Source organism: Heliangelus exortis, chromosome 6 (genome assembly GCF_036169615.1).
Source record: "Heliangelus exortis chromosome 6, bHelExo1.hap1, whole genome shotgun sequence".
Taxonomy (NCBI): domain Eukaryota; kingdom Metazoa; phylum Chordata; class Aves; order Apodiformes; family Trochilidae; genus Heliangelus; species Heliangelus exortis.
Window position 1 is genome coordinate 7,624,907 of NC_092427.1, and position 23,951 is coordinate 7,648,857.

The 23,951-nt window shown below is 41.4% G+C and overlaps 1 protein-coding gene across 1 annotated transcript in view; it reads right to left on the bottom strand.

Annotated features, from left to right (window-relative positions):
• The window catches only part of GPR39 (G protein-coupled receptor 39), an 85,344-nt gene extending 62,124 nt beyond the window's left edge, over positions 1-23,220 (bottom strand). Inside the window, exon 1 of the mRNA XM_071746506.1 lies at positions 21,991-23,220. Coding sequence (XP_071602607.1) covers positions 21,991-22,858 — 868 coding nt within the window. The 5' untranslated portion in view covers positions 22,859-23,220. The remainder of the gene's footprint in view (positions 1-21,990) is intronic.
• Positions 23,221-23,951: the final 731 nt, after the last annotated feature.

The window sequence follows — 23,951 nt, forward strand, 5'->3', positions numbered from 1 at the left end:
TTACAAAGGAATCATGATCATGGTGCACAAGTGTCCAAGGAGCAGAGAGACTGCACAGCTTTGACAAAGTCACTCAGCAGGACCATATTGGAGCTGGGATAAGACGCTCAGATCCCATAGCCAAGGGGCAAGTGCATTTACAGCTGACAGGTTCTGGGAGAATAAGGTGACAAGTTAGTGGCAAGTTGCTGTTCTAACTTTGCTGTCACACTGGCAGAAGAAAAAGTCCTCTGTCTTGAACATAATAAAGGAAGATATTTGTGACATATTTCAGTGGCTGAGATAGCTGTGAAATGTTCTGAATGGCCACTGTGGAAAGCCCAAGTATGAATTTAGATGTGCCTGCTAGGAAAAATAGTGTGAAATCAAAAACTGCCAGGTGAGAAAGTGTTCCTGTCACTCCTGAGTCCCAGAGGAGGGGTATTCTCAAGAGCCTGCACCTGTGCACTCTGGCTGGCTCAGGACAGATACACTTTAAAGTGTATAATTTCCAGACTGTAAATAAGCATTTTGGATTGTGACAGGATTTTGTTACATTTCCAAAGGAAAAAGATGTTCTTCTTTGGAAACAAAATTCAGAAAACTCACTCAAGACTATTTTGAAGCAGAGGGCAGAGCATTCTTTGGACACGAAGGTATAAACTATTTTCCATTATCCTACTAATTGTCTCATAACATCACAGCAGCATTTATTTTTCTCTGTGCAATGCAACTGAATTACATCTGAGCAGGGAGCAATTGAACAATTTGGCCTTCATTTTATCCCCCTCACAGACACAGCCCTAAGTTGGGTTCATCTTGAAGGCTGATGCCATAGAACCTATTGTACCATGGGCTGGACAACAAGGAACATGGAGTAGTAGTTTAACCTGCAGGGCAATATGCAAAAAGAAACATATAATAAGCTCAGTAATATGGAGTCAGAAAGGCTCCTCTGACTAAATTTGTACCTTTTTCTTTGGCACAAAAGTCCTTTAGCAGGGAACCTATCTGTTGTGTGACAGAAATTAGCTAATCTGCATATTTTTGCATGTGCCCACAACCCATAAAAGAGGCTATGATAGTGAATGAACCCAGAAACAGAGGCAGAGATGCAGGAGAAATCTCAGATGCAGGCTTACAGCTGTGGGCAGGTCCAACCCAATACTACCAAACTGTTTCACAGGTAACCCACTGGCTGTGCTTGGTAGCTGTAATGTGCAGTGCCTAAGATTTGGTTTCCTGGGTGTTGATTTGTAAACCAAGACTTGCAAATGACTGCAGAGAAAGATCATGCTCTTCAGCTCCTGATTCTGGGGAAGCACCATGTGAGGGGAACAGCAGTTCTCCTTTGTCTCACACCTCCCACAGAGGCACTCCCCAAGTGCCCATGGAAGAAGCCAACATGTAGATACTGGTTTGTGCTGCCTGAGCTGTCCCATTTGCACATCCAGAGTTTTCCTGGGGTGCGTGGGCCCTGTCACCTCCCCAGGACACCCAAAACAGGACACTCGCAGCACTCTCAGAAATTTTTCCTTTGGGGTGGTGGTGGTGACATCTTTTAACTCAGATTTCATACTCCTCTTGGCCTCACCTCGTTTGTCTTTCAGTCAGTGGTTGATGCAATTTTTATGTTCAGAAAGGAAATTAGTCAGAGCTGAAGGAGAACAGAAGTACTTTCTGGTACCACAGCAGGCAGAGGCCTCCAAGCTTGAGGCTGGTGTTAGTGGGCAGGATGGAGTGTCACCTCGGATGTCATTTGTCATCCACCTGCCAAAATTCATTCCAGAATTCCCAGCTAACATGGGCTGGACAAGTATATATATAGAAATATATACATATATAAATGTGAAGAAGGAAAATTTTATCAGAGACGGAAGCTTGTTGGACCATGCTTATTAAAAACCCAAGATGCTGAAAGTGACTAGCCCAGTAAATGACTTTTGGTTTAAATTTTGTCTTTCTGAATGTGCTGCAAACAAGCAAACAAAAAAACCAAAACCAAAAAACCAACCCTGTAATTTAAAACATTCTTCTTAAAATGGAGCAACCAAATAAACTCAGACTAACATGGTAAGGATATTTAACTTGATAGTGATCGTTAAGAATATTTTCTACAAGAAATATGGCAATGTGACTGTGAATGTATCATGGACAAATTTACCTAGAGATCTGTGTTATGACAGGCATAAAAACCTATCTAAGCTACAATACAGATCTTCATAATAGGTTTTGATAGTTGGATGTGTAGAAGCTGTCATGAATATAAATGCAGGGAAACCCTCTTTCCAGCTATTCTGCAACACAAATCTTTTTGTGTGTCACTGAAATAATTTCTGCTGCTTTTTAAAAGAAAAGAAAAAGATACTGGGAATGGTTCTTCTTCCAGCTACACCATTTGAAGTTCTTGTCCCATCTTTCTATAGCAAAGCCACAGAGGACCTGAGGGCATAGTCCCTGAGTGTAAGGGTAACAAATTTAGCAAAGTTATTGCTAGTAAACATGTTTATTTGAAATGCTTTAAAGAATGAAACATAAAATAAAATCACAGTGATGGTACCATTGAGACAGAACAACTGGAGGCAGGGACTGAGGAAATGAAATTAAATGCTCTTTACCTTTGGTTTTGGGGTAACAAAGAGGAGGGGAGAATGAGGGAGCACTGTGAAAATTTGTTTCCTCCTTAACTGTAAAGAGGCAAAAGTAGTTTCCATTTGAGAACCCTGATTGCAAGCAGGTTAAATAATAAATAACCCAGGCCAGACTGAAAGCAAATATATGCATATACTTTGGTGCATGGTGCTGGGGCATGGAAAAGGTATTTTAAAACAAGAAAATTCTTAACTGTCTCTCCAAAAGAAACAAAAAGAGGCAGCTGGACAGTCGGATAAAAATTTAAAGTTGTGAAAGCTTTAGTTGAAGTCAGAATCCTGACTTATGAAAGGAATAAAATCTTTACTACACCATGGATGGGCAATTTCCCATATAGAAAATTTTCTTCTGTCCAGTGCTTTCTGTTATTAATGGTTCCTGTGCTTCAGATTATCTTCCTCTGTAAGAGTTAGCAAGTAATACAGCTTTATGAAGCTGCCACCTCTTTCTTCAGCTAGAGAATTAAAAAGTCCTCTTAGGCAAGGCTACAAAACAACAGAGCAGACAATATAAGCTCTTCTTCAATCAGACTATGCATATACCTCCAGTCAACAGATTTGGTACTTGTTTTCAGGCGACTGTTCTGCTGGCTTGAGAAAGAGCACAAGAGCTGTAAAATAACTATCACAGGTAGGACATAAGAGGGAGCCATAGATTTTCTGAACATGAGACTTTCCTGGCTTGTGTAATTTTATAAGTTAGAAAAAGGAAGTTGTCTTTGAAGCATGAAGTGGTGGACGCCTCACAATCACTTTCAGTCTTACAGGCATTCAAGGGGAAAACACCCTCTGTCAAATCACAGCCTATATAATCATATTTTCCACATATAAACTACCAAATTAAAAGCAGGGAAGATACTCGGGGAGAGAAGGCTTCAAAGCAATTTCTCGTATTATCTGCAGGTACATACTTGCAGCCTGCTGTTCAGCCAGCTGAGGAGAAAGGGATTGCAAGCAGGGCAAAAATGAAGATCAGTCTCCAAAACCTGATTAATTACTCATTTTTGGTCTCACACCAAGTTTCACTTGTAAACAGTATGCATTTCTCCTGCATATTTGTTTATTGCTGATTGACCTAGAACAAGCGCGTGGATGGAATATGTAAAGAAAGAAGGGGAAAGGAAGGGAGGTTTTCAGCTTTGTTTCTTTGTATCTACTATCTAGGCTCAGAATACCTGGAATATCAGCATTTAACATTGGTCTTTTCAAAGTTCCAAAATATTTGGTTGTGCAGCAAGCATTAAAGTGACACCCATATTCCTGTGGAGTGATGTGTGCCTGAATTAAACTGTACAGTTTCATTGCTCTCAATTTTTCTACACTCCATATAATTCTACAGGTTGCTGCAGAATTAAACTGCAGATTTATTAGGAATTATAAGACTGCAGGCTACGTGTCACAGGAGCTCTGCCATCCTGAGGGCATAAAGCACAGGCACCTAATGCACTGATGTGTCTGAATGTGAGGGACCATGAACAAAGAAGTCTGCAGGCTGTCCCTGTGTTACCCCAAGACACAACCACACAAAGACTCATACAGAAAAACTGTATTCAGTCCATTTGGAAATATGACTGCCCACCAACAAAGCAGAGAAGCTGTAAAGCAAGTAGCTGGACTATTGCAGAGGCTCAAGATGAAAAAAAAAAACCAACAAAAACCAAACAACCTCCCAACATCTCCGTGCTCAAATGAGAGAGGGAGAGAGCAGTGTTTAAAGCAGAATCCCTTATCTAAATGAGATAAAAATGAAGACTTTTCAAATGCAGATTAGGGAGAGATGAGGTTTTCTAACACTGCCAAGGGAGAAATACAAACATTTCTGCATTTCAGAGCCTCAATTCAAATTATATTAAGGAATTTTCTTCAGAGGAGCAAAGCCCATGTCTAGCCTAATCTGCAAATACACAGAAATTATTTTTCCTCTGAGCAGCTGGTGCAAATAATCCTCTTCATCTTCCAACACCAGCATCAGACGTGGCTGAGAATGGAAGTCTACAAGCAACACTTCTTGCTGCTCAAATCCATCTTGTCTTTACAGATGCTTACAGTTCATTTCCATCTGCTAAGCCATGGTGAATACCTAAAAAAATGTAACATTTGTTGGAGCTCCTGGTAATCGTCAAGTCTTCAAGGAAAAAAATTGTTTTTACAATGAAGATTCTTGCATGAGCGTTTTCAGGAAATGCAAACCAGTTACCTAGACATGTTACACATGCTACCTACAACATGCTACACAGCTCTCACATAGCCTCTAGTTCTCAGAAGTAGCTGGGCCACTTCAGTAAATAAATATTTCTTGTCTAGTTTCAAACTTTTAATATGTGCACTTAATATGCAACAGCTGTGTTAATAAAAGCTGAAGAAAATTGACTGGATATGTAAAATTTCCTTCTTATTATTCTCTACCTTTACTCTTATTTGTTTATTATTATTTATTTTTATATAATTGTTTATTATTATTTATATACATTCTTTACTTTTTACCTTACCTTTACCTCACTCCTCTTTACCATTCAGGTTCTACATACACAGATTGTATACATTTGACACCGAGATGCCAGACGTATGGTGTCAGACGTGTCCTTCTTGTCTGCACAGTGCATAACAAAATAAGCCCCTGGTCTCTGACTGGGCTCCAAAATGCTGTCATGTAACAGATGAATTACAAGAGACACCACTGAAGTACCTACATTCGTATGACTTACTACTAAGTCAATATAGGCTATGGGCTAGCATTGTTTTCAGAAGTTGGTGATTTTAAATGAGCAGCATCCAGCTGCTTTGAATTTTTTAAACTTGTTATTATAGCCGTAATAGGTTGCTTGCAGAATTACATTTTATTCATGAATTGTCTGCACATCTGCAGAACATGGAAGATTTATTTGAACTTGTCTTTTTACAACAGGTCTGAGGATGAAATGCAACTTTGCCATAAAAGTTCACCAGCTGTACAACTTTTTACTGTCCCATAATACTCCTTAGATGAGGTTGAAGTGCTTTGGCAGGGAAACTTCTGGAGCAGATTATTTTTTATTTTCCCCCAGCTTTTAAGTGGTGGATATCCCTCTGTTGGTACACACACAAAATCTGCAAATATTAAGGAGAGCTATGGTGTGATCCAGTGGGCTGGCAGATCTAATAATCAAACTCTGTGCTCTGTTTCTGTACTCGTGTCAACAGATGCATTTATTTTGAGTAGAGGTGCCTACAGTTTAGTTATTAATCCTGAAATAAAATTTTCATCCTGAAGTGAGTTAATATAAAACTGTGTTACCACATTTAAAACCATTATACTGTGTTTAAGGATCTCAGTGTTTCTTTTCCTTCACACACAATTTTACATGTCCCTCCAGACATTTACCAAGCATGAGGAATTAAAAGCCCAAAGAAGATTCTGATTATATCTCAAACTATGCAGACTTAGAGAACAACGTTTAACCAGGTTAAAAGGATTTCTATTCAACAACCAGCTTATTAACAAGAGGAACACCAAGGAACCAGCTCGCAACTTCACAACAGCACAGATCACTTCTCTCTGTGTATTTCTTAGTCCTGAGGATGGGTATTTGGAGAGAAGGAATGAGCAATTTTAGCAAAGATAGACCAAGAGAGAGTAACTTAACTCACATGGCATAACAAACAACACAGCAGAAGTTATGGCAGCCTCTACTAGCAAGAAGAGAATAAATTCTCATTAGACTCACATACCAGGAAAAGCCAACACATAGAAGCCACTTCATGATGATCTGCTGGAAAATAACTCTCAGCAAAGCACCTTGATCCACCCACAATAAAGCAAAGTACCTTCACCTATTTTAAATTTTTATGAAAAACTGTTTTGTTTTGCTGCAGATATCTATTTCTAATTTAATTATGCTAAATATTGAATTCTACTTGTGTAACTCCAAATTGTCAATACATTATTTTGCTCCTAAGGATTTCAGGTCCTTTCCTGTAAGACGATGCATCACAGTTTATTGAATTTCTATAGCATTGCCCAATTTTTCTTCTTTGCTTGTATACCCGAATTACCTATTGTAAAATACTTATTTTAAAACTCTGATGATGACAAAGATATGTCCCCCAATGTGATTTCAAGGATACATTAAAAAAAAAAAAAATAAATACCCAAGCCCTCAGTAAGAAATAAGTTGCATGTTCACAGGATAGGAAGCATAATAATTACTCAACTGCTTTAAATAAATTGTGGTACCTAATGTTAATCAGCTTTAGTAACCTCAAAAAAAAAGAAGTGAATGTACATTCATTTATATTCATTAACTAGGTAGATTTTCTATTTTAGGAATGCATAGGGGTTATCATGAGGTTTTTGATTCTGTTCCTCTTAGAACATCAATGCCTGGATCAAAAGTGTGATGTTTCACTTTAAACAGATTTTTTCATGCCTCAGAATTTTCTCCTCAAAACCATATTGAGCAAAAATTATCAGAACCATTGATATATGAAATAGTAGGAAAATTAAATAAAGAATATTTGAACTTACAGACACTGACTTTGTCAGTATTGCTTCAAGGGATAAAGAATTTTAAAATGGTGATGTAAGGATGGTAATTATTCCTGACCTGAAATGACTTGAAAGTAAGAGTTCAGTAGAGTTCAGTCAACAAGATTTTTGTCACAAGAATTCTTAAATGCTCCTACTGTGCATTGACCTCCAGTGCACCCCAACAAACATGAATTTTGCCTTACTCTCCCAGCTCTTGGGGCTTTTGCTGACTGGGCTTTTTTCCAGAGTGGCTGCTCAGGGTGGGGAGCTAGAAGTCCCTGAACTGAGTCTGCTTAAAGACTAAAGCAAATAAACCAACAAACTGAAAACTCACCCCAAAATTGAGAAGAAACCTCCAAGGTTTGCAAATACACAATGATGAAGCGATGGTTTCAGGCTCCAATATTTTGGGCTGGTTTTCTTGTGAAATGCAACGTGTTCCCAATCAAGAAGGTTTTGGGATGCTATAACTACAAAGTGTGAGGAACCCGTTCATGAGGAATGTGCCTTAACATAAGACAAATAGCTTGGTGAGAATAGATACTCCTAATTAGTCACTACTCCTGTATGTATGTATAAATGCACATACATACATCCGTAGGTGTATACAGATACAGAGCTTGTATCAAAAGGCCACATTTTTGCTGTCACATGAACCTCCAAAAAAGCAGAGACAAAGTACATCTCAGTCTGCTGCTTTCTTTATTTGAGTTGGTGTCAGGAATTGGTTCTTGAATTCCCCCAGCAGGGCAGGCAACTCAAAGGTTTGAAGGGGCAGTGCAAGGTTTAATTAAATGAAGCAGAAAAGTCAGGCTGATAAAAAGCTCTCACGAACCACAGAGCTGAACTTTTAAACTCCTTCATGAAAGGCAAATGACCTCTCATGTAAGAACCAAAACACCAGAGTAAGCTCAGTGCTTGCTACCCAGTGTGCATCCCCAGACTAGAAATTTCAGAGGTCAAAGACCACAATGTGTATACACTTAAGGGAGGGTTTACTGATTAGCGCCCATTACAGAGTATGCTCTTCCTTTTACAGAAGAGGAAAACCCAGGACATCTTGGCTTTTCTTGAGCTGTTCAATGCCGGTGACCTCCTACTGCTGCCTTCGGCAGGAGATGCTGGTGGACAGGACAGGCAGAAAGCATACCAAGAATTCATTTGCAGTGCAGAGAAAAACCAAAACCCTTCCCAATGACCACTTTGTGCCCTAAGATAAAGAGAACCAGAAAACTAGCATCCTAAATTACTAGGAAAAATACATTTTTCCCTTTTTTTTTAAAGAAAACCAGCTCTTCACTAGAATGTAGCTGAGTATCCTCCTTTCGATGAAAGCACTGGGAATGTTTCAGAGAAACACAGTGGCCAAGAGGTCAGGCTATCGGTTTCAACTAATGTAAAGGAACTGAAGTGAAAAGTGATACATCTGAAAGGCAGAAAAGAAATGCAGAGCTCTGTTACCAAGAAGGTGAAACAGAAAATAGCATGGAAAGACACGTGGACAATTTACTACTAAGGAGAGGGGGAAATTCCCCTCAGCACAGGGACAGGAATGGGCTCAGACAGTGCGTGGGATGGTTCCCTCAGAGTGCTTGGACCAACACCTGATGGCTTTTAATTCCCCACCAAGCCAAGGCAAAGGTGGCAGCTTCCAGAGAGGAGCATTTCTGCCTGATTTCCATTTCAAACACCAAATTTCAGGGAGGTTTGAGAGTGGCCGCCGTAGTTCCTTGACACCACCCCTGGGGAAGCTGCCTTCCCCCCGACATCTTAACGATTTGGGGACTAATTCTTCACTTTAATTGTTCAAGACTCAAACCAAAGCAACCTTAATCAATTACAGCACTCAAGGCACAGGAGGAAATGTTAAAAAACAGCTTTCTATAAGGAAAACAAACCCCACCAGTGCCTGTCCTGGGCTGAGGTGCCCTGGGCCACAGTCGGTACCATGCTGTGGTGGTGTCAGTGATGGGGACTCAGGGTGCTGAGTACAAAATGGTTCCGGAGAGAGCCCAGGCCTGGCCTGGGGCTGGTGTGGTTGGGGTCACTCCCTCTGCTGATTCTGTTTGCTGACTGCTTGCCAGGTCCTGTACTTTGGCCAGAGCAACCCCATGGGGAGCTCCAGGCTGGGGACAGAGTGGCTGAGAGCAGCCAGGCAGAAAGGGACCTGGGAGTCTGGATTGACAGGAAGCTGAACATGAGCCAGCAGTGTGCCCAGGTGGTCAAGAAGGCCAAGAGCATCCTGGCCTGGATCAGGAAAAGGGTGGCCAGCAAGTCCAGGGAAGGGATTCTGCCCCTGTACTCAGCCCTGGTGAGGCCACACCTCGAGTCCTGTGTCCAGTTCCGGGCCCCTCAGTTCAGGAAGGAGATTGAGGTGCTGGAGTGGGTCCAAAGGAGGGCAACCAGGCTGGTGAAGGGATCCAGCACAAGTCCTGTGAGGAAGGGCTGAGGGAGCTGGGGGTGTTCAGCCTGGAGAAGAGGAGGCTCAGAGGAGACCTCATCACTCTCTACAACTCCCTGAAAGGAGGTTGGAGCCAGGGGGGGGGTCAGGCTCTGCTCCCAGGCAACTCTCAGTAAGGCAAGAGGGCACGGTCTCAAGTTGTGCCAGGGGAGGTTTAGCTTGGACATTAGGAAGAAATTCTTTCCAGAGAGGGTGATCAGACATTGGAATGGGCTGCCCAGGGAGAGGGTGGATTCTCCCTCCCTGGAGGTTTTTAAGAAGAGACTGATGTGGCACTCAGTGCCATGGTGTGTCACGGTGGCAGTGGATCAAGGGTTGGACTTGATGATCTCAGAGGTCCTTTCCAACCCAGATGATTCTGTGATTCTGTGAATGACATTGGTCAACAGGACAGGTCACCTTCTGATGCCACCCCAAGCAGGACCAGCTTGGCTGTTCCAAGGCTGCTGAGGGCTCTCTCTGGGGCGCAGAACTCAGGTACCCCCTCTGCTGCTGGGTCCAGTTCAGGATTGTTCTCCTTGGGAAGTAATTACCAGCTGAGGAGTGCGGGTTGCACATTTGTTTATATTTGTAGTTTATCATCATAAATACTGCTTCATTAAACCTCCTCTAGTGGGTAATTTTTCCAACCTTAAAGCCTCTCTGCCTTATTCCTCTGTTTTTCTGTTTTTTTCTTTTCTTTTGTGGGGGAATAGCAGAGTTTCTGTCACTGGTTACTGGGTGAACCCATGAGAGGGTCTCTAGAAATAGATCCTTGTTGACAACTGGCAGAGCTTTGCTGAGCTTAGCAGAGCTGATGGGTACATTTGCAGGACAACTGCAATGTGTATATTTTCAGTGTGTTGGAGAAGCAAATGGGAATGCACTTAAACTGATTTGCAGCACACAGAAGGGTTAACCTTCCATTTCACGACAGAAGTTAACCCAAATAAGGTCTATGCTATTAAGTCTGAAGGGAAAAGAAATCAATTCTGCTTCCCGTGGGTAGGATTTCACCACTTGATTAGAGAAAGAAATGAATCTTTAAAGTATACTTACAGGAAAGGTATTTGCCATTTGCATGAGAGATGGGAATGGCTGCATCCCCAGTTAATGAAATCAAGTCTTCTGTGCCCGTTTGAGGATTTCATCTCTTTGAATTATGCAAATAACAAATACAACTTCATTGTATAAAGCTTCAAAGCAGAATGCTATCCATACATCCAGGGAGGCCAAAATAGTATCTTCACTCCCCAGACTTTACATTGTTTCATTGAAGGCAAACAAGAGGTTTTGATTTGGTCCTACAGCACTGCATGCACTAGAGCTGTGACAGTCAATTTAAATGACATTCCTGCCTGTCAGCAAATAAACATTAAGTAATTTTAAATTTCACTACCATTTGATAAGGTTAAAGCAATTCTCTTGGATGTAAGGACTCAGGCAGGCTTTTGAAAGCAAGTCATGGGTCACAAGGAGACTGATGGCCATGCACGTTGCGAAGGAGAGCAGAAAGGTGGGCTGGCAGCAGCAAGAGGAGGAGCAGCACAGGTGATAAATTTGCCCTTGATTCAGAGACCAAAACACACAGGTAAATGGATCCCTGATTTACAGTTGGAGTCTGTATGGTATACATGGTGTATACCATGCTGTGCAGTCCCTGAACAGCTTTCAGAAAGTCTCCTTTCATAACAGATATTCGCCAAGAAAATGTTCAACCTGGGTAATCTTCAGCTCATTGGACCTTCTTTGCAAGTTCGGCACCCTCCCAAAGAAGGATTACAGAGTCATGCAGTGCATCAAGGAGCAATAAACATAAACTCTTCTTTCCAACCCCGTGGAGATTTGGGGTTTATGACCAGAGACACACCTCCACTTCCCACTGGGGCAGCTACAGAATGGACTTGCAGAAATGATCTCCTTCTCTACCACAGAAACTCAATTAGTTTGGTCCATATCTCATTTGGAGGCCCGTCCCTGAACATGTCCTTTTCATGATTAGATATTTTCTCATTTCTGTCTGTACTCATTCACGGCCCCTGTAGACCTATTAGTTCTTGTGCCAGTGCCATCATTTAGATCATTGCAGAGAACATGGCAATATTTTGTAATATGGAAGCATTTGCACTGCAGGACATTGTTTCCTAAATTGTCAATATGTTCTTTATAATAGAAAAGAATGCATTTAAATGTTGGCTTGGACCAGAAGACAAGTATAAAGGGGACATTTGAATTTCAAGTTGCTATCAAAAAGCTTTTTAGAATTCAGTAGATGTGTATATAAGCAGAAACAGGAAAAAGGAAGGGAATCAAGACAAAGTAAAGTTTCAATGTCTAGACATTAATTTTCTACAGTGAACTCCCAAGTACCCTCGCTGGGGAAAATCTTTAAAGAAAGGGCACAAGAGATAAGCACTGAAATAGAGGTTATACACTCCCATACCTCCCTAGGCTCAGAGATCAATTCTCCTCTGGCTTTGTGACTGCTTCAGATGAGGGGTGACAGCCCTTAGTACCCATCAGACCAGCAGATAGTTTCAGAAGAACTCTGTCATTTTGGTCTTGATTTTTGGTTTTTTTATTTCTAGACCAAATTAGCAAATCCATACTCAGCATGGATAGCTCTGTAAATATGATTTAAGAATACTTCAACTTTCAGACTCAGTCTCTGAGCTGGAGGGAAGGGGCATGTTGGAGGCAAAGTCCTTGGCCCCACAGCTGAGACAAAGGCAACTGCAAACTCCTTGACATCAAACAGGCTGTGTCCCTTGTTTCTAAAGATGCACAGGAAGCTTAACTCACTGCTTAGTGAGATCAGGTTGATTGTACCCAGAGCCACTCTGTGGCTGTCACTGAATCTGTTTTGCAAGGCTTTCAAACCAGGGTACAAACCAGATCCTCTTCCCTTTGTACTCACTACCTCAATGTACTTACAGACAACTAAAAGCCAGTTGTATTCTCCATTTTGCTACACTAAACAATACAACCTCACTTTAGCTTCTGTTAAGAGTTTACCTCCTCATTCTCCAGTCTTCTTAGTAGACCTTTTCCCCAATCCTCAACATGTGGGTAGTTAGACATCATCTTTTTATAAGCTTGGACTTCTGAAAAAATGTGTATTTTAACCCACTATACATCAGTAGCTAAGTTACCCCCTAGAATCTTTATCCAAGATTTTCAAAGGTATACAAACGTCTACATCTGCAAATACCAACAGGTGCTTTTGGCAGGAGTTGGTGTCATCATTACTACCACTAGAATTCATATATTTTGGCTTTTAAGATACAAAGATCACTTAAATACCATCCTTTGCACAACTGTGACACAACCCATTCCATCCATTTTAGACCTGCATTTCTTTCAGTGGATCAGAAAGATGTGCTGAGGCAGCTGTGACAGTCAGAAGGCTTTTAGCACTTTCACTCTGAATGAAGGGCAAAGCCAAGCTCCACCAGTGTCTTTGCTTTTGACTTCTCTTTGTCCTTCACCATACCATGTCAGTTCTTATCTAATGGTTACAAACCTGACGTGTTAAAGTTGAGTCCACAATAAAGACTGTTTGAACCTCTGTGTACCTTATTGCTGAGGTACAGCAATCTTAAGCTACTTTAAAAGTCTAATTCTGATTGTTGGCTCAGTCATAGAAATTTCAAGAACTTCTCTTCTACAGACACCCCTAATTGTTACTAAGAGATTCAGTAAAGACCTTCATTCTTACTTAATGCCTTGAAAGGACAAATTTAAGTTCAATTTTATTTTATAAATATTGGGAGTTCTTAAATTGTCATTAGAGAGACAGAATGTGTAGCACAGGATACAAAAACACCAACAAATACCAAAGCTATTCAAACAAGACATATTTTTTAACACACTCAGATAAAAACCACACCCAGTAGTGAAGATGTATTTTTTTAAAAAACTTTATGTTTGGGAAGGCAGGGAGGTGTAGGAAAAATAATAACTAAAATTTCAGGGAGAGCATTTTATTAATTTTTTCCCTTGTCCAGTTAAACTTGTTTTCCTATTATCTTAAAAAGCTTAAAAATTGTGCCTGTACCTGGCTGAAGGCAGCCTGTGATTGCTTGCCAATTTTAGCACATGCAGGATGTTTCAGATTAAGAGCAGACCCACTGAGACACAGAACTCATCTGACCATTGATTTCTCTCCTTGATGATCCCACACAGACATCTGTGTGAGAAGGAACAAGCATAGAGGGATTTTTCTGTACTATTCCCACTGTGTCTCTGATACTCAGCAATGTCAGGGGTTACTAAAAGTGGAGATTATATCTTGTTCTTTACAGCACTTTACTTCAAGGTTACACTGAATCTCTTTTGGAGCCCACTTTTACCTTTGGCCTCCATACCAAGTTCCATAACTTAAATTTTACACTTAGTGGAAAAATGGCTAGAATAAATGTAGTTACTGCAGTTTAATAGAAGGGCTACCCTTATACTGAACTCCAGGCATTTTTCTAGGAAGAAGCAGTCAGGACAGTCTTTTAATAATTCTTCAAATCAAAATCATGTTCAGCAGCACCATGCTGGATGTGCCACTAAAAGTCTGAGCGTGAGGCAGCCCCTCCTTTAGCCATGTAAGACATTAATTACATTCAACAAAAGACAAGGTGACAATTTGATGTGGTGGAGGAAAGCAGGGTGGATTTGCAGAAATGCTATGTGAGCAGGCACAAAATATTTAGACAACCCTCTTTTGCAGGGTGAGGTTGGAGCAGAACAGCTTCCTGAATATCTGTGCAGGTGCTGCCTAATGAAGTGAGAGACAACAGCCATTTATGCTGAGTGAGGAAAGGAGGGATGGCTAAACAAAGTTACCTTCTTTAATGGACCTCTGTGTCTGGGTTTCTTTATACTCAGGAGTAAAGTTTAGTTTTCTGGTAATTATTACCCATGTGCACCTGTTTGCAGGTGGATGTCAGGTGTTTTTGGAGTGGTCACAGAAGTCATGTTTCTGTTACAAGCACACACTTGCTTGTCAGAGAGATCCTCAACTCTAAGCCCAGGAGCTGGACTTCAAATTTGAATACCTTCTGTTAAAAATTCATTTAAAAACCCATAAAACCTGTTTTTAAAGAGGATTAAAAACGATAACCAAGGCACTAAGAACCACTTAAGAGGAGACAAGGGAAAGCTGGTTCATAACAATATCAGACCCCTTTCTCAGTTTCACCTTTGCTTGTAAGTCACTATTTATACATTTAGCAGGTTCTTTGGAGCCTTGTTTAATCCATGTTTTGACCTTTATACAAATCCATAACATAGATCAGAAGGATAATTGGTTTGTCACTTAAGTAGGGCTGGCATCTAGCAGCACAAACATTCTTACAATGCTCTCAAAAAGGCTAAAAAAATCTAAGTTGAAATCTTGAATGTTTATCTTCAGTGCAAAACATAATTTCAAATTTCCTTCTTACTAGATTTTCAGCTGTACTACCTGTCCAGTAAAATTATAGGTTTAGGAACTCAGCAATGAAAGGAGAAAAAAAAATCATCTTTCACCTTACAGTTGGCTGGTTCTCAGTTTCTAACAACATGTTGCCTTTAGCAAACCAAGAGGTTATGGAACATAAAACAGAAAGATTCACATTACTAATAAACGCTCAGGTATTAAAGCTGTCTTTCATTAAAATTCACAGACTGGCAATCATTGTTTAAAGATAATGGTTTTAACTATCAGCAAGGAAAACAAAAGACTTAATTTTGTGAAATGCAGTGTAATTGGAACATGAAACAATAGAGGAATAGATAATTCCTTTAGTTTTCACAGGTGAGAACTTCAGTAAATCATCTGTGTACTTGCCATAAATGAGTCCAATCTTCTCAAAGTGGGGAGTTACAGGAGCAATCTGTATTTAAGATATGTCTGGCTTAGAAAAGATAGCAAGAAAACTGAGGGAAATTGGGAAGTTACTGCTTCATGCAATAGTTTCTTGACCAAAGAATGAAGAGAGTAAACAAAAATTGATGGGGGTGGCTTTCTTACTGTAGGGCTGCTGTATTCTACCTGAGGGCTCCCTCCATCCACTTTTCACATTACTGGAGCAACATCTGTATTCTTCCACTTTGATGAAAAGAAATCTTGCTTTCCTTATACACTCTTTGAACAAAGAGATGGCTTCCAAGGCTTCTGCTTGGAAGGAAACATGCCCTAGAGAAAATTTGCCATGGTTGTGTTTTTCAAAAGTTGAGATGATACAGCCAGACCTCAGCTCCCCAAAAGCAGCAGCCCCCCACCTGTATGTTTCTTGGCTCACATTTGCCACAGCAAGGGATGTTACCTGCACTTCCCTCCTTCCTTCTCTTAGTGTATACATAGAGGTGCCAGAAGAGTCAAGGGCCAGGAAGGTTTATCTACTGCTTGTAAAAAAGAGATTAGAGATACAAAGTTTAAGGCCTACACTTGTAACAGTCTTTGATCAGGCTTGAGGACTTTGGGCAGGGGCAAGTTTAGGGCAGAAATAGTTAGGAAATCTCAGCTGTCCACTCAGTGTCTGGACAACACCAGTGGTAAAACCTAAAGTGGAAAGGTGCTTGTTTTTCTTGTGCTACATGATGAGCTAGGCTGAAGCAGTGCTCCTGTTCCTATGGTCACTATCAGACCCATGGAATATCTGTTGCCTTGTAGGCATCCTGTGACAGACAGAAGCACAGCCCTGATTTTCACTAAGCACCACTGTCCTCGTGGGCTTCTTGTGCACAAAAGTAAAGACGGCTGTCACTGTCCCATAGAGACTGTATCTACCAGGACACCACATATGGAGAATTATGTGGATGACAATAGTGGTGAATTTGGTTCTCTGGGTACAGTATTAACAGGGTTACATCGTTCTTAGAGCTGTGGATTTGTCATGTTGAAGCATTTTTTAAGTACTTACTTTTTGAGTAAGAAAAGTGTAATCAGAAATTGATTTTTTCATTAAAACCACAAAAATCTTAAATACCCTGGGGGTTCTGGGCTCGATTAGTCCCTGACATTCTTCCATTCTTTTTCTCTCTGTGCCTTTTTGCCATCCCCTGGCATAGGAGGAAAGGAAGACTGTCTCTTCTTAATCCAAAAACACAATCTTCTATTACATGAGCCTAGTGAAAAGCAGCAGCAGATAAATTGCTTTCTATACAATAGGGAGGAAAATTATGCTGGTTTCTGCTTATGTTCACTTTTAAATTACAGTGTGGAAAAACTGAACATACAAGTACCTGGATTTTGAAAGTTTACCTTGAGTCTATTTTACTGTGGCTATGTAATTTTTTTTTAAACTAGAAGTCCCAGGGCTCTTCAGAGTAGGTTGGTTGTACACAATTGCCCTGAGAAGCAACCCCTGAATACAACCTTTCCATTGTTATCTGTAGGATAGCTGAGCTTCAGCTTTGTGCTACCAGCATTCAGTAGCATTGATCAGTTTTGCTGTTGACACCAGGTTAATATTTTGGCAGAGAAGAGGAAAGCAAATTTTACACCAATAGATAAATCACTTGCTTTTATGTCTTTTTCAGAATGGAGCACCTAAAGGAAAAATCTTACTAGTGTCAGGGGGTGGATGTCCCATTCAGTGGAATGACCAGACCTGGGTCTGTTGGTCTGAGTGTTTCATGCTCCCTGTTCAGACCCTGCTGCCCATTTCAGAGCATTCAGTCTCCTACTTGTCTTGTGTAATTCAAAGCCCTGCTCAGGGAGATGTATAGATGGAGACTCCATATAAAACATAGAGATGAAAATCATACTCAGCCTATACCATATTTATATTCATGCACTTCTCCAACAAAGTCCTTGAAGAAAGGAGGCTGAGTGGAATCATTAAAGGACTTTACCAAGAGAAGTCCATGAAGCCAAATTTTAAGAACGTGGGCTGGAGCAGTATACTGAAATCCAATCAATTAGGTTATTCTTTCAATTTTTGTTCTATCCTCAAGCTTTACCTTTTACAGGAAGGAAAAAAAAAAAAAAAAAAAAAAAAACAAAAAAAACAAAAAAAAAAACCAGCCAATTTCCAGCCTGTAAAGAAGCATCTAATTTTCCTGTAACAGAAGCACTACCATTGTCAAGTTATATTGTGTCTGAGTCATCTCTAGATGACAACCACGAATTTTTCACAACTACTTGAAGTACTCTGCCTCCTGAAAACCCATTTGCCAAATTCCTTATGAAACACATTTCCTTAGTGATCTTTGGAAAGGCTATTTCTACACACAATACCTATATTCCAAGCAAAATATTAATCTGCCAGCAGTCATATATGGGTTGGGGGAGGGGGAAATGATTCTCCAGCTTAAGTTCTAAGAGGTCTTTTTCATTTCTGATTTTAAATTTTACTAGATTTAACTTATGGCCAGGTACAGCTGTGTCCATTGGATTATTGTAGAATAGTCTGGTGTCATGTTAACAATTGCCACCAAAAATGTGGCAGGAGAGGGGCCAGGCAGTTCAGTAGGTAACACACTAGCACAAGATGGATTTGTGACCTTGGCCAGGTCACTGACTTCTTTCTGTTTGGCTTTTCCAGCCCATTTTTCTCTTTTGCCCATTTTATTTGGCTATAAAGACAGGACCTCTCTTTCCCTCTACAGCACCTACCAGAGTCTCAGTACAGCCTCTGGCTGCCAGTCCTCTATAGAGCAAACCAGACCTGAAGCTTCCTGTATATCACACAAAATCACCACTTCTACTGTCATCTGATTGACTCTCAGGGTATTTGACCCACTTAAGTATTAGGCTAAAGAAGAAATTAAAAATAAACACCACCACACTGCCCAGATGGCGGATGGCAAATGGATCAGCACCCACTGCACTGCCCCATGCAGTGGGACTCCTCTGTTGTGCAAACACAAGAGTGTTGCTCTAAGGGCAAATTGGAACTGTATACAAAGAAATGTAGAGGATGCAGCAATACTAAAGAACATCTTTTATTTCAATGTTTTTACTGTGGTAGGCTTTAGGCTGCTTTATACAAAATAATTACGTCTTTTAGCAGAAGCACAAAACTGAAATATCTCAGAAGCTTTAGAAGCAATAAATTTTTCATCTGGGACAGTCAAAACTCATTTCATTGTAGAGTACAAGCTCAGGTCAGTCAGATCTAGTCTGATGGCAAAGCATGGAGATGCTTTTGTATAAATGTAGTTTTGTATTATTGACCAGATTAAAAGGATGTAGCCATGGTACTGCTGGAATGGAGATGCTGGTCATGAATCCCACCACAGCAGCAGAGAGGCTTGTCCCATCCAACTCCTATTTCCCTGTGATCAGGTCACCTGTTACCATTTCCTTTGAAAGTGTTTTGATAGTGTCTTCATGACAGCCCTCACCCATCCAGGCTCACGTGGCCCTTTACTATAAGAAAGATCTGCTGTCCCAACATGAAAAAAAACTGCAAAACTGCTTTAATAACAAACACACAGTGGCAGCCAACTGACCTACACTGCTCATACCTGTGAGCTGACTCACTGCAGGAAGTGGAGTTTTACCACATGACTCAAATGATGATTAAATAAATCAACAAAGAGAGATTTCAGGAAGTGTACCCCAGTCTGTCCAAAAGCACAAAATGCCTAATTTCTAGAGCAGGGGCATTAATCAGAGAGTTACATGTGCTATCATGTTTTTCTTGCAGCCAGCAGCAATACTGGGAAGGAAGCTGGAAGGACTAGCACTGCACAGCCTACTTTATAAAAACAGATTCGTTTTTCTCCAAAATACTGGTTCAAATTTTCATTCCTCTGCTGGGGCAAATCTACCAAAAATCAAGCTGAACAGCCTCTGGACATTCCCCCTCCCCAGCACCAGGCATAGAGTTGTTAGAGCTGTTGTTCCAGTCCCTCCTCTGCACTGTGAGTCTGGCAAGGAAACTGGAAACAGGAGCTGACATCTCTGCATCAAGGACCTCAAATACCCAACTGGACCATCTGGGGCCAAAACCCTGCATCCACCTTCCTTGGACAAAAGTTCTTTGCCACAAGAGCTCAGCCTGCCCAGCACAGTGGTCTCTGTCACACTTGTCCCTGGGTCACCTCCCTCCTCCATTCTAGCAGAGCTGTCACCCTGCAAGTGACCAATACTACCTATGGCAAGTGGCCTTTCACTCTCAACATTCACAATTCCTTTTCATGAACTTCTTGGAGTGCCACAAATTACAAATAGTAATTTGACACTAAAAAAGCATCAGTTTCTTCTTGTGTCTCTTTCTACTTAGCTTTTTCTCATTGTCAGGAGATTTATTAATTTAATCTCTGTTTTACAGAACTTATCCCTTTTAACAACTAGAAGAAGAAAATGCTAACTTGCTTTTATTGCTCTTAGATGTTCAAAGACATCATGCTATATACTGTCATTTACATTTCACATTAAAAGTGAAATATGTTGGGAATGCTCAAGTATTTGTTTTAATTTGACCCATCTGTTAAATGAAAAACAAAGAGGACTTTAAAATCACTATCTTTAAATTCAGAGATTTGTAAACAATTTATATGTTCATTTCTTCTGGGTTAAAAATGCCCTAAGGCATCACTTTTATGAAATCTCCAAATTGAATTGCTTTGCATTGTTTTGAGGGATTCAGGCCAGTTTTTTCTTCCTCAGTTTATTAATTTATTTCCTAACCCAAGTAAATTAGCAAGACATACTAAGACACTTGCTATTGAAATAATTTTGGAGAACTAACAGAAGTGTCTACTGGGTCCAGAAAGCTGAGAGCACTGAGAAAGTATCAGATATTAGTGGCAAATTTTCATTAGATAAAGGACAAGCCAGTCACTTTAATTTAGCTTTCTAACACTCCTGCAAGCAACACTATACCCTATTCCGTGTTGACCATCACCAAGAAAGAAGAATCATCAAGGAGGGAAAGAAAAGCTGCTACAATTTACCTTTCTCTCTCAGCCTAGCTAGATCTTGCGACAGGATTTGAAGCTCAGACTGGGTTTTAGTGGAGCTATGGATGATAATTTACAAGGGGAGGGAGATACACAGATGTTTAAGGATCCCACAGCAGCACCTAATGTAAACAGCAGAGCCTTATCGCTTTTTCTGCTTTACGCAACATTCTGTATTTAGCCCCAGAAATCAGTCTTTTTGGTGGAGTAAGGATACCAAGAGTTCTTTTAATGACCCAGATATCGGCCTCTTGTCCCAGACTAACAGATGGTTTATGCAAAGAGATGATTTCTTTGTTAGATAGACACCCTGAGCATGAGGATGAGCTCTGCACAGCCTGGAGTGTTACATCTCCCATTTGAAGCTCTTGTCACCCTCTCTGCTGTTATGGTGTGCAGTAACTCCAACCTTTCCCAAAACCTTTGAGTCTTATGCCCTGTCTGTATGACAGATTTTCACCATGCTCCCACCTCTAATACCAGTGCAGTGGAAAAGGAGCTGGTTGCAAACTGGGCTCCTTACCCTGCAGGTCATGTTCCAACCACAGACAAAAAGCAGGACTAGATGAGGAAGCAGAGAATGCCTAAAAAGAATAAGACCCACACACAAAAATACACTTAAAGTTGTCAAAGTGGACAGACCCACGAGTTTCAATTCCCCTCCTGCAATATCAAGCAGAACACCAAAAAAGCAACCTAGAACTAAGTCTGCTCTGCATTCATACTCTGGACGGTTCATTTATTATATCCACTATCATATTAAGCAAGCCAACAGAACAAGAGCTAGCAGTAATTCAGCCAGGGCATGATTAAGGCTGCCTCTAAGAGCATCAACAAATGTGGAGACTACATGGATCACAGCCCACAAAGATTCCATGTTGGTGAAATGACAGCTTGATTAGTTTTTGTCTGACAAATGTGGCGAGGGAGATCAGAATCAGACATAATTCCAAGGTTATAGGCTTTCAAGTAAAACCAGGAAAAAAATTTAAAGAGGGCAACAGCAATATGCAAGACCAAATCAGCTCTCCAGCTCAGGTTTCTTCATGCTCAGATGCAAAAGAGCCACAATTACTGAGGCTAAGGAAATACCCTCCAGGGAGCAACATGAATTATGAAGGACGTACCTTCGGAGTGGCACAAGCTTCAGATCTTGCAAGACAGTACTCCCTCTCATCAAGAACCTTGCTAAACATGCATCTATGTGTACTTTAATGGGAAAACATGCAAGTCTACTACTTCATATCCAGGCAGCATGCAGTTTAATCCAAACACCATAAACAGCAGACAGTAGATGGATTTTTACTTTTTCCCTCCCATCTGTTCTAATGACAAAAAGACTGAGTCAAAACCATGCAGCAAGATCAGGTTTCTTAAAATACATCAGTATTTGCAAGTATCCATACCATCCAACCACAATTATCTCTATCCCTCATTCTGCACCTGTTTCAAATCATACATCCTTCATTTAAGGGGAACTTCCTTCCTATGTGGAAAGGGGACAGGGGAGAGGATGGGGTTCTTACCCAGGAATAAAGTGATCTGTCTCCTGGAGCTTTTGCCCTCCAAGCTCTCACTTTTGCGTAGGTACTTCTCCTGGTGTCTTGGCCCACCCTTCACAGTCACAGTTCCTTCCTTCTGGATCATCAGGGTTTTCATCATGCTGTGGCACATGAAGGTGACAGCTCCCAGCACTACGATGTACAAGGCAAAGGCACTGAAGATGCTGGCCTGAAAGAGAGTCCACTTGGAGGAGAGGTTGGTACAGATGGTCATATTGTGCTTCAGCTCAGGGAGGTAGTGCCTGGGTACGGGCTTGGCACAGCCAGTCAGACCTTGGTAGCCCTCGATGGTTTCCAGAGGATATTCTGTGCCCATGGCAAAGGGCAGGGGCAGAGCCACCAGGAGAGAAGTCCCCCAGACAAAGGCAATGAGAAGCTTCACTGTGCGGGGCCCGGAGATGGCTTTGAACTTGAAGGGGTGGCATACAGCCACGTACCTCTCCAAGCTGAGGGTAGCCACGTGCAGCACGGTGGCATAACTGCAGGCTTCAAAGAGGAAATAGTAGAGCTTGCAAGCCACGCTGCCACTGGGGGTGGAAAAGGGGCTCCAGATGGCACTGAAGAATTCCATGGGCATGCCCAGCAGAATGACCAGCAGGTCAGAGCAGGCCAAGCTCACCATGTGGTCTGTGACTTCCTTCTGCAGGTAGCCTTTCTGCTGCAGAATCCTGGTGGCCTTGATGGTGATGCCATTGCCCAATATGCCCGCAACAAAGATGCAGACATAGACTGAGGCCAAAGAGATCTTGATCCAAAGAGACACCTCAAACTCGGGGATGTGGCTGTGATCAATAAGATGAGAACAGTCTGAAGAGGAGCTCTGTCCTGCCATGAGCAGCCCCTGGGGGAAGGGAGGAGGAGGAAGAGCCTTCCTGCCTTCTGTAACTTTCAAATTCACAGCATATAGATCCCTCCTTGCTTTGCCTCCACCCCAGACACACAGGTTAGAGCACTCAGGTACAAGCAGCACGTCTCACCTAGCCACACCTGCAGCTTATTTTTTAGCAACAGCCACTAAGTCAACAAGCTGAGCAGAAAAGAGTTTCAGCTGTTACCTGTCCTTAAGGCAAACACCTCTTGCTGCTTCTGGATTTTCCTCCTCTTTTCTTTACAGGGTGAAGCTGCCCTTCTTCAGTCCTCTACTGCTCTTGCCTCCCCCTCTGCAAGTAAAGGAAGCTTTTGGCCCTGGCCCAGGCAGGAGGAAGTCAGAGTTTGTGTGGTTAACTATTAATCTTGGCTATCCCTGCTCACTGGCAGCAAAGTAGGTTTAGAAAAAAGAAAAAGAAAAAAAAAAAAAAAAAAAAAAAAACAAACCACCCAAGTCTAGAATTCACTTCCTGTAATAGGAGCTCCTTCTCAGGGATGAGAAGAGGTGTTTCTCCTAAAGCTGGTTGGTTGGTGGAGTAAGGCTGAGTGCATGAACAGAAGCTGAAGAGAAATTATCTGCTGAGGAGTTTAACATTAACTGGGCTACAGCCTGACTTCAGTGTGCACCCATGCCCACACCTCACTGCTTTCTGTTTTCTTTAATGCAGACCTCAGCAGCTGCCCCAGCATCACTCCTTACACAGCCTGGGCAGCCACAGACAGTTACATCAGCGGGGGTGCTGGGTCGTAGCTTCTGCTGGTGAACTGGGAACTTCTTAAAATAACTGCTTAGACTGTGAAGAGTTTTCTCAGAAGTTATAAAAAAAAATGAACTCTAGATTTAGACACATTGTCTCCCTTTACATTTTCATCTTTTCACGTTAGATAATGAAAATGACGAAGTTGGTAATAATGAAGTTGGAATAATGAAGTGAGATTTTTTGAAAGCTCGTGCTGTCAAATAATCTGGAGTAGCAGGGGATGAAAATGCACTCCCCCCCTCCTGTCTCTCACCCAAAGGTGAATGAACTGAATGCACACTTCAGTTTTAGTTGCAA